At 44.4% G+C, this 14,164-nt stretch overlaps 1 protein-coding gene across 1 annotated transcript; it reads right to left on the reverse strand.

Moving 5' to 3' along the window:
- Positions 1-4,259: 4,259 nt before the first annotated feature.
- On the reverse strand, positions 4,260-5,646 carry LOC119377997 (E3 SUMO-protein ligase ZBED1-like; the record flags this gene model as incomplete). Its single annotated transcript, XM_037647264.2, has 1 exon — positions 4,260-5,646. A coding segment is annotated over exon 1 (1,215 nt), but the record flags the coding sequence as incomplete, so codon positions are not given.
- Positions 5,647-14,164: the final 8,518 nt, after the last annotated feature.

Consider the following 14,164-nt stretch of genomic DNA (forward strand, 5'->3'; position numbering starts at 1 on the left):
CACTGAGTCATCACTTTCACAATCGTGAATGCACTTCGCAACCTGCCGACATGCATATCAAACGAAATGTCTTTCGAAGGGTAATAACCTGATCGCTATTACGATGTCAAGTGACGCTATCACTAGTGACTCACTGAAGTCATCACTTTTCACAATCGTGAATGCACTTCGCAACCTGCCGACATGCATATCAAACGAAATGTCTTTCGAAGGGTAATAACCGATCGCTATTACGATGTCAAGTGACGCTATCACTAGTGACTCACATGAAGTCATCACTTTTCACAATCGTGAATGCACTTTCGCCAACACCAAAACCTGCCGACATGCATATCAACGAAATGTCTTTCGCAAGGGTAATAATCCTGATCCGCTATTACGATGCAAGCTGACTGCCTATCACTAGTGACTCACATGAAAGTCATCACTTTTCACAATCGTGAATGCACTTTCGCAATCCTGCGACATGCATATCAAACGAAATGTCTTTCGAAGGGTAATAACTTGGTCGCAATACGATGTCAAGTGACGCTATCACTAGTGACTCACATGAAGTCATCACTTTTCACAATCGTGAATGCACTTTCGCAACGTGCCGACTGCATATCAAACGAAATGTCTTTCGAAGGGTACTAGCCATGATCGCAATTACGATGTCAAGTGACCGCTATCACTAGTGACTCACATGAAGTAAGCACTTTTCGCAATCGTGAGTGCACTTCGCAACCTGCGACATGCATATCAAACGAAATGTATTTTGAAGGGATAATTAACTGGTCGCCATACGATGTCCAGTGACGCTATCACTAGTGACTCACATGAAGTCATAACTTTTCATAATCGTGAATGCACTTTCGCATCCTGCCGACATGCATATCAAACGAAATGTCTTTCGAAGGGTAATAACTTAGTCGCAATTACGATGTCAAGCGACGCTATCACTAGTGACTCGCATGAAGTCATCACTTTTCACAATCGTGAATGCACTTTCGCAACCTGCCGACATGCATATCAAACGAAATGTCTTTCGAAGGGTAATAGCCTGATCGCAATTACGATGTCAAGTGACGCTATCACTAGTGACTCGCATGAAGTAATCACTTTTTCGCAATCGTGAATGCACTTCGCAACCTGCCGACATGCATATCAAACGAAATGTTTTTGAAGGGCTAATAACTTAGTCGCCATTACGATGTCAAGTGACGCTATCACTAGTGACTCACATGAAGTCATCACTTTTCACAATCGTGAATGCACTTTCGCAACCTGCCGACATGCATATCAAACGAAATGTTTTTCAAGGTGTAATAACCTGATCGCAATTACGATGTCAAGTGACGCTATCACTAGTGACTCAAATGAAGTCATCACTTTTCACAATCGTGATTGCACTTCGCAACGTGCCGACATGCATATCAAACGAAATGTCTTTCGAAGGGTAATAACCAGATCGCTATTACGATGTCAAGTGACCCTATCACTAGTGACTCACGTGAAATCATCACTTTTCGCAATCGTGAATGCACTTTCGCAACCTGCTGACATGCATATCAAACGAAATGTATTCGAAGGGTAATTACCTGATCGCTATTACGATGTCCAGTGACGCTATCACTAGTGACTCACATGAAGTCATCATTTTTCACAATCGTGAATGCACTTTCGCAACCTGCTGACGTGCCTATCAAACGAAATGTCTTTCAAGGGGTGATAACCTGATGTGGCTTCATCACTGTGGCGTCATCACTAGTGACTCACATGACGCCACCACCCTGACAGCATGAATGCGCTGTCGCAACCTGCCGGCATACATATGAAACGAACTATCTTTCAAGGGGTAACAACCTGATCAGTAGCTATAGGTCAAGTGACATTATCGATAGTGACGCACGGGACGTCACCACCCTTTACAACAATGAATGCATATCGTAACCTGCCGACGTGTATATCAAACGAAATGTCTTTCAATGGGTAACAACCTGGTCGCTATTACTGTGTCAAGTTACGTTATCACTAGTGACTCTCGTCAGGTCATCAACCCTTGACAATCATGAATGATCTTTCGCAACCCGCCGACACGCATATCAACTGAAGTCTATTTGAAGGAGTAATAACTTGATCATTAGCATAAAGTCAAGTGGCGTTGTCACTAATGACTCACGGGACGTCACCGCAACTCTCAACTACGCGTGCACTCTCGCAGCTCGCCGACATATTCTGCCGATATCAATCCTATATCCGCAGCCGTTTAGTCATGCCACGTCGGCATTTCTCACAGTGTAGAACAACCGCCGCTGGGCCTGACATGCAGACATTACGTTATGTGTTTTCACATTACCGATTTGTCATCTTGGTGGTACTGTTGTAACTTCAGCAATAATTGACGTGTACATAAAAACACCAATGGAATTTCTGATTTTACCACACGCATTTATCCTATCGTTAACAGTATATGTAAATTTAGGAAAGTGAGCCTCATAGACGGACCGTGGTTGATAGTCCGCTTATAGCCTCAACGGCATTTCAATTTAATGTACCAAGTGAATGGAGGACATGCCTAATGAGTACGTTTTTACGTTTTAAGCCGATATGTTGTTTCTGAAATTAGAGTATTAGCAGTGCTGGTTTACCGTACGGTAAGTACGAAATTCCGTACTGTCGTGGCGGCACGTAGCTGGTTTAAACGTTGCAGTTGTGCGTACGGCAACATGATGCGTACGGCAGCAAGATGAGATTATCAGAGTGGCTAATAGAGGTTTTGCAAACAGAAAAAAAAACGCGTAGCTTGCACTGGAGGCGCAATGCTAAAGAGACTGTGGAGCTGGTGGGCACCTAGGTAGTCGTGGCTGTGGTTTTCCTAAGTTTTAGAAGTTTTTCTTTCTTTCTCCCTCTGTTTTCTCTTTCTTTTTTTTTGTGTACGTAATTTGCCTGTTTATTTCTATGTATTTCTTTCTCTTTCTCGGTCTTCTGTCTTTATTTTCTTATTCCTTTCTCTCTCTTTCTGTACTTTTTCGCTTCATCCTTCTCTCGCTTTCTATTTCTTGCTCTCTCTTTATTTGATTTTCTCTCTTTCTCTTTTTTTTCTTCTGCCTTTCGTTCTCTCTCTTCTCTCTCTTCATATGCTCTGCTTTACTCTTTTCCCTCCTCCGTTCGTTCCTCCTCACCATCACCTCTCTTCTCCTCACCTTCACTTCACTTTCCCACCCTCTTACTATACTATACAATACAAGGTTATGCTGTGCTCTGCTAGCGCGCCTGGATAGCCGAATGGTAAGACGCTCGCCTTCGGATCGTGAGTACGCGGGTTCGAATCGCCTCGCGAAGAAATTTTCCCCCTAGAGTTTCTCTCTGTCTTTATCTTGATTTCTCTTTCTTTCTCTTTCTCTGTGTACTCGTTGTCTCGCCCATCAGAGGTATTGCATCCCGCGCTGTAGAAATCGGCGCACGTGTTCTGCGAGCGAAGCAGAAGATGAAGAAAAGAGCACGTTCATGATGATGATAGTTTTCGGTTCGGGACAGGCAGAATACGGCCGGCTTAAACAGCTCCACTGTTAAAAAAGCAGCGTGGCGACCAAGATATTACGGTATTACCGCATTAACCGCGTGGTAAAGCGGCGCTGATAAAACACCCTTTTGACTCAACGACGCACAAGGTTTGAGATAAAGCGAACGAGCGATGAGTGTTTTTTTTTCTTCTGAAATATGCGGCGACCGTCGAATCACGAAAGGTGCATTACTTCTTTTTGCAACGCCAAAAGTACGTAAAATATTTTTTTTCAGACTTCTTGATGTAAAATGTGAAGCGCGAAGTTTACGTTCGCTCGAGCAAAGTGGCGAAGTGCACAAAAATGTTCCACGATATGCAATCCGCCTGGTTATGTTCTTTCCTGCAACATACAAATATTGGCATGATGAAAAGTACTCGCAAACTCTATGACATCTTTAGAAACGCACATTTATTTGTTCCGATTCGCTCGCTTTTACAGATCTAAATACGCCCTATTTTGGTATAAGAACACCAGCGAGCTCACATTTTCCGGTAGAAGGGAGCTCCGTTTGGCAGTGATGATATTTCCAGCCGATGAAAATACGCGCTCCGAACTTGCGGATGAGGCTGGGATGCACATGTACTTTTTTGCAAGTTCCGCAAGCCGTGGAAATTTGGACTCATGGTCCTTCCACCATTTCAGTGCGTCCGAGTTATGTCCTATCTGAGGCTCTGAGAGATACGCTTCAAACTGAGCTGACAGGCCACTAACGCGAGGCTGTGCATCGAACAATATGTCCAGTGCTGTTGCTTCGGTCTGGGTAGTGTCTGTCCCGCTTTGGTCATCCGAAGTTGCCAAGTCGTCAAGCATTTCTCGAACATTGGCACGGATTGCCTCCCGGGCGCCTGGTACCTCATACTGAAGGCTTTTGTACCTTGGATCGAGGAAAGATGCTCTCTGGCGTGCAGACACCGATCTCGGTTGGGCGTCCCAGTCCAAGGAGAATCGGCGAGATATCTCCAGCCGAATTATTTCTTTGAAATTCTCGACTAGATGGTCGCCAGAGGTCTGAGGCTCTAGTTTTTTTATTAAAGCTTTCATCACTGGCCGAACCATGGAGACAGGGGACACTGTGTCGCTGCAGAGAATGTTAGTTGCAAGCTGAAGAGGCTCAAGCACCTCACAAAGTTCACTGATGACATTCCATTCTTGCTGACTGATCTCAAGATTCTGCGCTGAATTTGCCGTGACAATTGTTCGGTCAGCAAGAACGCTTTGAATGGCAGGCCGATGCTTGATGAGCTTTGCGAGCATTTGGTAAGTAGAGCTCCATCTTGTCGGGCAGCTTTGCGTCAGGCGCTCTGTTGGTAAGCCGAGCAGCTCCTGTCGCCTAGTCAACTGGTCGCTGGCGATGGTCGAATGTCTGAAGTGGGCGACCAGTTTTCCGCTTTTCTGGCAGAGCCCATCGATTTCCTTGTCGGACAGTGCCTTCTTGATGCTCAGGTGGAGACTGTGGGCAGAGCAGGTCACGTCATTCGGCTCTAAAATGCCTCGCAGTGCATTGACTGCTTTAATGCCATTAGATGCGTTATCAGTGACAACAGCCGTCACCTTGCCATCCAGCTTCCACACCGCGATGACTTCTTGCATTCGCTGCATGATATTTTCTCCCGTGTGCCGCTCTTGCATAGCCTCCGTTGCTAAAGTGAACGCTTGTGACTTCCACTCACTGTCCAAAGTGTGCGCAGTCACTGTGATGTAGGAATCTTGCGCCCTTGATGTCCAGCAGTCTGAGGTGAGCGCAACAGCTGTAGCTGAGTCAATCTGAGATGCTACCTTCTGTTTCAAGTGATCATGCAGAAGTTTAATTCGATTTTTCAGCTTAGCATTAGAAGGTGTCTTGTAGCTTGGCTCCACGACGTCCATGAAATGCCTAAATCCTTTACTGGTTGCGAATGCCAAAGGCAACTGGTTGATAGCGATCATTTTTGCTAGCGCCTGGTCAATATTCTCCTGTCTTTCAGCGCGCCTCTTCTGTCGTTTTCGTGGCTTAGGTCCCGCTGACGTCCCAGGTATAGTTGCGTGACTGAGAGTTTCGTTACCATCAAGGGTGTCATCAGCAGAAAATTCATCAGTGTCGCTTATATCCGAGGTTGGTGGCAATCTGTAAAATGAAATATCAGCGGGTGAGTTCCTTGCAACATTATTAATTATGGCGGTGATGCCAGAAAGAACCGCAACATTTATTGAATTGTTTACTTTGAATTAAAATTTACTAAGTCTAACCAAAAAATTGCAGTATTTATCTGACATCATCGAATACCTACGTTTCATAGGTAATAAAGAAAAGCAGGCAGAACGCTTCCCGCGAAATTAATATTTTTATCGCTTCATTGTTGTGTCCTAAGCTTAAGTGCAATAGCAAACAAGTGAAGTGCGTTGGGGGGCTAGTTGGTATGACATTAGAACGTACTACTTCTTGTGTTCCGTCAATCGCGCAGTTCCTTAGCAAACAAGTGCGATATTTTTTTTAATATAGCAAGCCTACGTGTAGTTCTTAGCAGTTTTCAAGCATGAATTTGTTTAAGACCGAAGAATGCTTTATATTAAAAAAAAAGATGGCTGATCCCTCCGTCATAGGAATCGGTATAACACGAAAGTGAAACGTCTCGTCACAGAAGTAGTTTATTGTTTATAGTGCATTGGTATATGAGAGCTTGTACAATGTCTACTGTTGTTGGCAGATGTAGCACCGCATGATGTGGACGCATCGCACTCACGTTGACGCCTAATGGCACATCTCCGTACCGACGACAAACGCCCATGATCATGATTTAATCCTTGCGGTAGCTGAAGTTCTTAACATATACGTGGACACCGCATATGGTGAATCCCGCGCAAAGATGGTATCAACAAGCACATAATAAACATTGATACTCGATATGCATTCCCTCAAAGCGTCGTGAAATGCGAAGAGAAACGCTACGCGCGTCGTTTCTTCTCTCAAGCCTGGCCGTTACTTCTCACAGGCTCAACGTTTTTTGAGCAAACTTTACAAAAGCGAACTGAAGACGGCGATGAAGGACGTACAAAACACATCAGCGTAAACTAACAAATGTTTAATGCGTAGATGAACATGTACGTCCTTCATCGCCGTCTTCAGTTCGCTTTTGTAAAGTTTGCGCAAAAAACGTTGATCATGTCCAACCAACTAACCCATTACCAAGTTTTTCTTTCTCACAGGCAAGCGGGGAACGGGGTGCGACAGCCGAGCGAGCGTCGGAAAGCTATTTTTCGATATGAATAGATGCTATGAGCGAGGCTTGGGCTAAAGACGCCACCTGACGGTGTGTTAAAGCGCTGACGAAATTAAACTGAATGGGAAGGTCGTAGCAACGGTGCGTTTTTTTTTTTGCGATCCTGGTGGCACACGTGTCACCGACCCTTTAGAAAGAAGACTCTCATAGCATCCATCCAAGAACACTGCGAGTGGAAAGTGTGAAAGATAAAAGGCGCGTTCATCTAGCCTCCGTAATATGTTTGGCGGTAGCTCCAGTAGTGTGCGCTTGACTTGTGTGCACTTAGTGGAACACCAAGATACTTTGGTGGCACCACAGACCACTCAATACCGGAAACCTGATCAGCTGTAGATCCCCATGACCCAAACCACAAACCTGAACTCTTAGAATAGTTCACCTATGCGCCTGAGACGCTACCAAATTGCTCTACTACATCAACAATCCTTTCAATGCCGGGTTTGTCAGTACAAAAAAAGGCAATGTCATGCGCTTATGCTAAAACTTTAACTTCATTCTCTAGCAGTCTGAAGCCATGAATATTTTGAGACTGAATGATATGCAAGCATATCGGTTCTAAGTATAGAGAAAAAAGGGGCGGCGACATAGGACATCCCTGCTTAACAGAAGAGCTGATAGATATAGGCTGCAAGAGATGACTGTTCACTATTAGGCGGGTAGAACAATGATTATAACAAAGTTTCACTCCTTTTAACAATGTTGAGCCGACATTAACTTGCTGTAAAAGGGAAAACAGAAACGAGTGAGAGACACGATCAAATGCTTTTGCGAGGTCAACTTGCAGTAATGCAAGTTGGTCAAAAGAATTTGAGCAAAAATCTAGAATAGTTCGAGCGATGTGGATTTTAGTCTGTATAGAACGGCCTTTCAGTCTACATGTTTGATGGGGTCCAACAACAATCGACATAACAAACTGCAGCCTATTAGCTAAAATCTTGGCAAAAATCTTATTGTCTACGTTACATAACGTTATGGGCCTGTAGCCATCAGCATGGCGTAATTTTTCTTTATCAGAACTCTATGGAATCAAAACTGTGTGACTTTTGGTGAAAGACTGCGGAAGAGCCTCGATCTCTAACGCCTTTGAGAAAATTTTTATTAGAATGGGACATAGACGTCCCTTAAATGCCTTATAAAATTGACCTGATATTCCATCAGGACCTGGTGTTTTCGATAAAGGTAGTTGATCGATGGCAATTTCTAGCTCTTTCTGAGCAACAGGACCGCTTACAAGTGAACAATCTTCATCTGTTAATGACTTAATGAGGGACACGAGTTGATCGAGAAGTTGAACATTCTGAGCAGAAGTACTAGCACTAAACAATGTTCGATAGCTATTCTCAAATTCCGCCATGATATCATCTGGATTGGTCACCAAAGTACCATTATAGTACACTTCCCATATCGTTCTTGACATTGCGTGACGATGTTTGTCCAGCAGAGCCTGACGGGTTGGTTTCTCGGAATTTAGAGCTCAATTATTGCACGAGCGAAATCGCGCACCTCTGTAGCGTTCTGCATTGAACTGTTGAATTTCACATTTGATACTAGCAATTTCTTCAACACACGAACCAGGTGCTTCACACTCTATCCCATAAAGGCTTCTGAGGCTATTCTCTAGCATCTTTTCTTCGTTTTTCTTATATAACAATTTTACAGAACTTTGTTCTATAGCGAGAGCACGCACCTCTTGCTTGAACAACTCCCAAGCAGCAAATAAAGGTAGATCAGCGTTAAAGCAAGTGGTCATAGCAAGCAAGTGGTCACAGTAGTAAATTATTTGTCACTTAAAAGGGTGCAATTAAATTTCCAAAGAGCCCAACGAGGGCGGAACTTTACATTGGAATTTTTACCTAGTTGAGCAATGACGATGCAATGGCCTGAAAACGATACCGGTTCAGTAACACATGACCACCCACGAGAAAGAATACTGGAAAGATAGGGTGGCAGGCCTTGAGCGTTATGCTAAATATTTTATACCACATAACCTTTCAATTTTCGGCAAAGCGGAAACGTGCAACAAGTTTTTGGCTGCAAACCTTTTCTATGTAGTACAAGTGCTGCATTGTGCTAGATCGCATATTCAGAGCTCTCACCGTAAGTTTGCAACATTTATATGGTCATCAACATATGAATCCATGAGATTAGACAATCTGTTCAGACCAGTTAGTGCAGGTGGGCTTGGTCTAGTACACCTGTACGTGTGGCACATTGTATCTCGCTACTCCTTTTTTCCGCGACGTTTCTCATCCGATTATTGGAGCATTCTTGCAGGTAAACCTGGTAAATGTGCTACCTGATCTAGTAGTTTCGTCCGATTCTTCTCCACGACCATGTCTGTGGGGATTTACGCGAGAAGTTTATTTCTCTGTTCGTTTTTTAACAGTTTTCAAATGTTTCCAAATGAATATTTGTACAGTGTATCACGCAAACATCTTTACAGAGATTTAATAACGATGCCGTTTCCGCCACCACTTTATCGTGCAAAATACTTGGGACTGCCAGGACATGATGTCTTAGATCGAGTACGTAAAATGCCACTGACACCATCGACAAAAACGTTTTTTTTTTGAAATTACATTCAGAGACCTTGCCTGTGAGAACTTGGCTTCGTTCAAGAGACATTTTTGTGTCGTCCATTGATTGTCCTCTGTGTGATGTGCCAGAAACAATCGAACATTGTTTTATAAGCTGCAGAGATGCAGTCTTATTTTGGGACGTGCTCCAATGAACTCTTCAAAAAGACTTCGTGCTAAATTCACAATCCGTGCGATATCTCTTGCTAGCGAGTTGTAATGACGTACCATTCGACATGCTTCTTCTCATTGGAATGCATAGCCTGTGGAAGACGCGCATGTTGCAGAGTAACGCAGAGCCGATAATTTCCTCAACAGCCCACTTCATTAGGATGGTTACTCAGCTGAGAGATGTATACGAGCAAATCGAAAGTCAGCCAGAGTGGTATCCGGCATTGGTGAGGTGCTTATCCTTACCGCTGTTCTAGCATATAATTGGAAAAGGCCGTTACTGTCGCGTTACTTGAAGTATTCGCTATAGAGATGATTGCGAATTCTATAGTGCCGTCTGTTAGTCATTCTGTCGCGATAGGAGCATATTCAACATATTAGTTCTTTGTCTGTATTACTTTCAAGTGCCATGTGTATGTTGAATAAATACCATGAAAATAAAAAAAAGAAAAAAAAGTTTGGCTGTAGCTTAGTGGGCTAAGCGCCCGCCAGCCATCGTCCGCGGACCGAGAGGTCATGGGTTAGACTCCCGTAAATGAAAATTTTTCTTATATAGTTTTTTTTCTTTGCCATCTGATGGCGTTCATTTTGCTGACGTACTTCCGTAACGGAAATACGGCATGAAAGTCTTGGTGGACCCCGGCATAAAACACTTTCGTGTTAAAAAAAAGAGACCCGGTTTGATATAAGGCTTGCGTACAGTAACTTTGTATTGTCAAAGGGGTCAGGGAGACGTTCGCGTCGAATAACAGCTATTTTGTTATGTTCTAGAGAGTCAGGCGCGCAAGCGGCTCTGTTCGGTAATGCCGGCGTCACATGGTGCTCTGCTGGTCGCGATTATGCCCCATCTTGATCAGATTTTTCAACACTTTTTAGCTCCAAGCACCGCGTGTGCACTTCTTCCGTCCTTTGTCCTTTTTGTGAGAGCTGCACAGTCCTTAGCATAAATCGATACCAACTAGCTCAGTTTTCCATTTTAAGTAAGTTGCATAATGAAGCCAAACATGATCAAGAAATTATATTTTAATCAGACCCGATCGCGATCAAAAATAACCGTTTGATAACGGTGTAAGCTTCATGTGCTATACAGGTATTTAAAACATGCCTCCCATCTGCGAACGGAGTCTTCAGAAGTACGATAAAATTCTTTAAAGTGATGGTGGCAATTCATTGAAATATATGAATTACTGAAGAAACGTTCAAGGTCTTACAAGGCGTGCTCGAATAACAATAACAGATGTCCTGAAACCGCACTTCAACAGCTTCCGAAGTACAATTTTCTACTTACGAGCAGCGCTTGGATGGCTTCTTTTGAAGTCCATGTTCATTGAGAAGGTGCACAGCGAGAGACGATGTTGACATATTGATGTGAAATTCCTCATTGCAAACGGCACATTTGGCCGTGCTACCGTCCAAAGATCTTTCGGCATGTTGCCATACCCAGCTCCGCAATCTGCCCATCGCTGGTGACCACACGGTGCCGCACGCCACTGTGCCTTTTCGCCAGCGCTATTACTCCTTCACTTCTTCCTTCCTTCGAGGCTGCTAAAACATTTTGAACCATATATAATGCACCACTCGCTAAAGTAATCGCTAACAAGAAGCCAGCTTGATAAGCGTCCCTTCTACGTCCGATGTAGGCAGACGGCAGACAGACAGGACCTCAACGCAGCTTCGTGTCACTCTCCGATTCCAACTGGAAGCTGTTCTGTCGTCTGCCCCTTTTCTTTCGTCTGTCCCGTCTGTTCATAAGTACAAATGCAGAAGATTTTCTGTCGTCTGCCTTCATTGCTGTTAGGGGCAGATGGCAGACAGACAAGAAAACAGCGCAGCTTCGTCTAACTCTCTCACTGAAAAGCAAGCTGTTGGTTTTTGGCTGTGTTATAAAAATTGCGAGGTTAATTACATTGCTTGTCTCAAACACAGATCAAATCTCATCACTGAAAGGCACGCGTCAATTTAATATGCGGCTGGCGCATATTAAATTGCGCAGCGTCGCAGTCAGTACAAGTGCCAAATCTGTTTGCGCCGTATCAGGAAGAGAACACTGCCATCAATATCTCAGTCGGTAGTCCTGTATATTTTACTCCGTATCATTAACACTGAAGCGACAAGGCAGGCATAGGACTTTCGTTTTCAGTTCTAATACTTGGGTACCTTGTTTCAGTGCTTTTGACAATAAGCTCGGAATTGAATATGTAAATAACTGTCGGTGATATAGTGTATGTTGCATGCGGATATGACTGAATATTGTATAACCGTGTTATTTTTGTCAAGTTTAGCAAAAATTGGCATAAATTCGGTCTCCAACATTGAATCGTTACAGCCGACGAAAAGCGCCCGTTCAGTGTCTTTTGCATACGTCCAGTTCAGGGGCGTAGTCAGAAATATTTTTGGGGGGGTGGGGGGCGGTTGTTGTTCAACCATACTTTGTGCATGTTCATGCGTGCGTTTGTATGTGTGCGTTTAATATACGCAAGCAAAACTGAACATTTTCGGCGCGGTTTGAAACCCCCAACCACCTGGCTACGCCCCTGGTCCAGTTGTCACAAAAACCGGCAACACACATAAACATGCTAGCCTATGACGACATATTCTGAATTTATGCATTGGTGAATTTACGCACAGGTGAATTTACAAAGTCACTTGCGTGTAATTTATTATTTTATGAGAAGGAAGAGTGCTACACTCTGCACCTGCATACATGAGGGTTCTACTTTAGCGTCTGCTATATCAAAACACAAAGTGAATTTTTCATGCTCTGAACATCCCACTATAGTTTATGAAAATTGATTGAAGAGCCGGAATGGCGTCGACGGTCATCAGACCTGAGAAGGTTAAGACGCGCACGCGCTGCACATGATATTTGGCACATAAGAACGATACCAAATTTTGGTGTAATTGCATGCTTGCAATCAAATATTTTTTCGCAGTTTTGTAAATCTTTGATGACTTTTTAGTCCGCAACGTTTTCTGCAAACACGTTAAAGTTTACTAGTTACAAAACATTGTATTCGGCAGTGTGTATTGCGTCGGCAGAGAAAGATGCTGTCAGTTGACGACGTCATGTGGCGACGTCACGGTGTTACGTCATCATGGCATGCTCAAGACGTCACAAATATTTTGCAATTTGTGATGCTTGAAAACAATTTCTGTTGATGGCATAATACTAGGGTGCATGCTTGTGCGAGACTAACACACTGTGAATCATTGGTCCCCCCAAAAATTTAAAAAAATTGCAGTGGCTTAGCTCGGCTATGCCAGGATGTACGTAGCGTTAGCAAAGATTCAGCTGATTATTCTTAGCTTTCCAAACTGTTTAGGATTATTAGCCTTGTTCTGTTCATTCTTCGTACGCTGAACCGCTAATTGCCAGGCAACTGCTTCGGCATCCGACTAGATAAGCTTCTCGGCTCTTCTGCGCCGTTGAGCAGCATTCGCGCTCTCCTTCTCCATGGCGTTACCCACCTGCAAACGCCAGTCAGAGGCGCTATCAAGCGGCTCCAGCGCGGTGTCACACAGCGACTGCTCAGCGAAGGCGAATAGCTGCGCGCGCGCCGCAGCCAGTGTGTATGCCACGGCTACGACGTCACTCCTCTCGAATGTCCAGACCAGCAGTGGCGAGTCGCGCGTGGCGGTGGCGGAGTCTGCACGCGCGCCGGCGCCAGTGTGTCTGCCGCGGCTACGACGCCACTCCTCCCGAACGCGCAGACCAGCAGCGGCGGTGGCGGAGAGCGCGTGAGATGCCGGCTGCGGTGAGCCCGCTGTGTGACATCACTGATCCTCGCGCATGCGCTGCACGGCTCATGAGGATCCACGCGAAATCGGCTCCGGCTAGGCAAGTGTAGCTAACGCTACAAAACCATCCAGTTACCCCTTGCTTGAAAGACATTTCGTTGGATATGCATGTCAGCAGGTTGAAATATTGCAGGCGCACTTGAGAGTCGTGGGGATGTCACGGCAGTCACTAGTGCTAACGTCACTTGACAGTGCATTCATGGTTGCGAAGAGTGGTGACGCCACGCGAGTCACCAGCGACAGCGTCACTTGACATCGTAATAGCGACCAGGTTATTACCCTTCGAAAGACATTTCGTTTGATATGCATGTCAGCAGGTTGCGAAAGTGCATTCACGATTGTGAAAAGTGATGACTTCATGTGAGTCACTGGTGATAGCGTCACTTGACATCGTAATAGCGACCAGGTTATTGCCCTTCGAAAGACATTTCGTTTGATATGCATGTCAGCAGGTTGCGAAAGTGCATTCACGATTGTGAAAAGTGATGACTTCATGTGAGTCACTAGTGATAGGGTCACTTGACATCGTAATAGCGATCTGGTTATTACCCTTCGAAAGACATTTCGTTTGATGTGCATGTCGGCAGGTTGCGAAGTGCAATCACGATTGTGAAAATTGATGACTTCACGTGAGTCACTAGTGATAGCGTCACTTGACATCGTAATAGCGATCATGTATTTACCCCTTGAAAAACATTTCGTTTGATATGCATGTCCGCAGGTTGCGAAAGTGCATTCACGATTGTGAAAAGGATGACTTCATGTGAGTCACTAGTGATAGCGTCACTTGACATCGTAATGGCGATCAAGTATT

Source organism: Rhipicephalus sanguineus, unplaced genomic scaffold (genome assembly GCF_013339695.2).
Source record: "Rhipicephalus sanguineus isolate Rsan-2018 unplaced genomic scaffold, BIME_Rsan_1.4 Seq6531, whole genome shotgun sequence".
Classification (NCBI taxonomy): domain Eukaryota; kingdom Metazoa; phylum Arthropoda; class Arachnida; order Ixodida; family Ixodidae; genus Rhipicephalus; species Rhipicephalus sanguineus.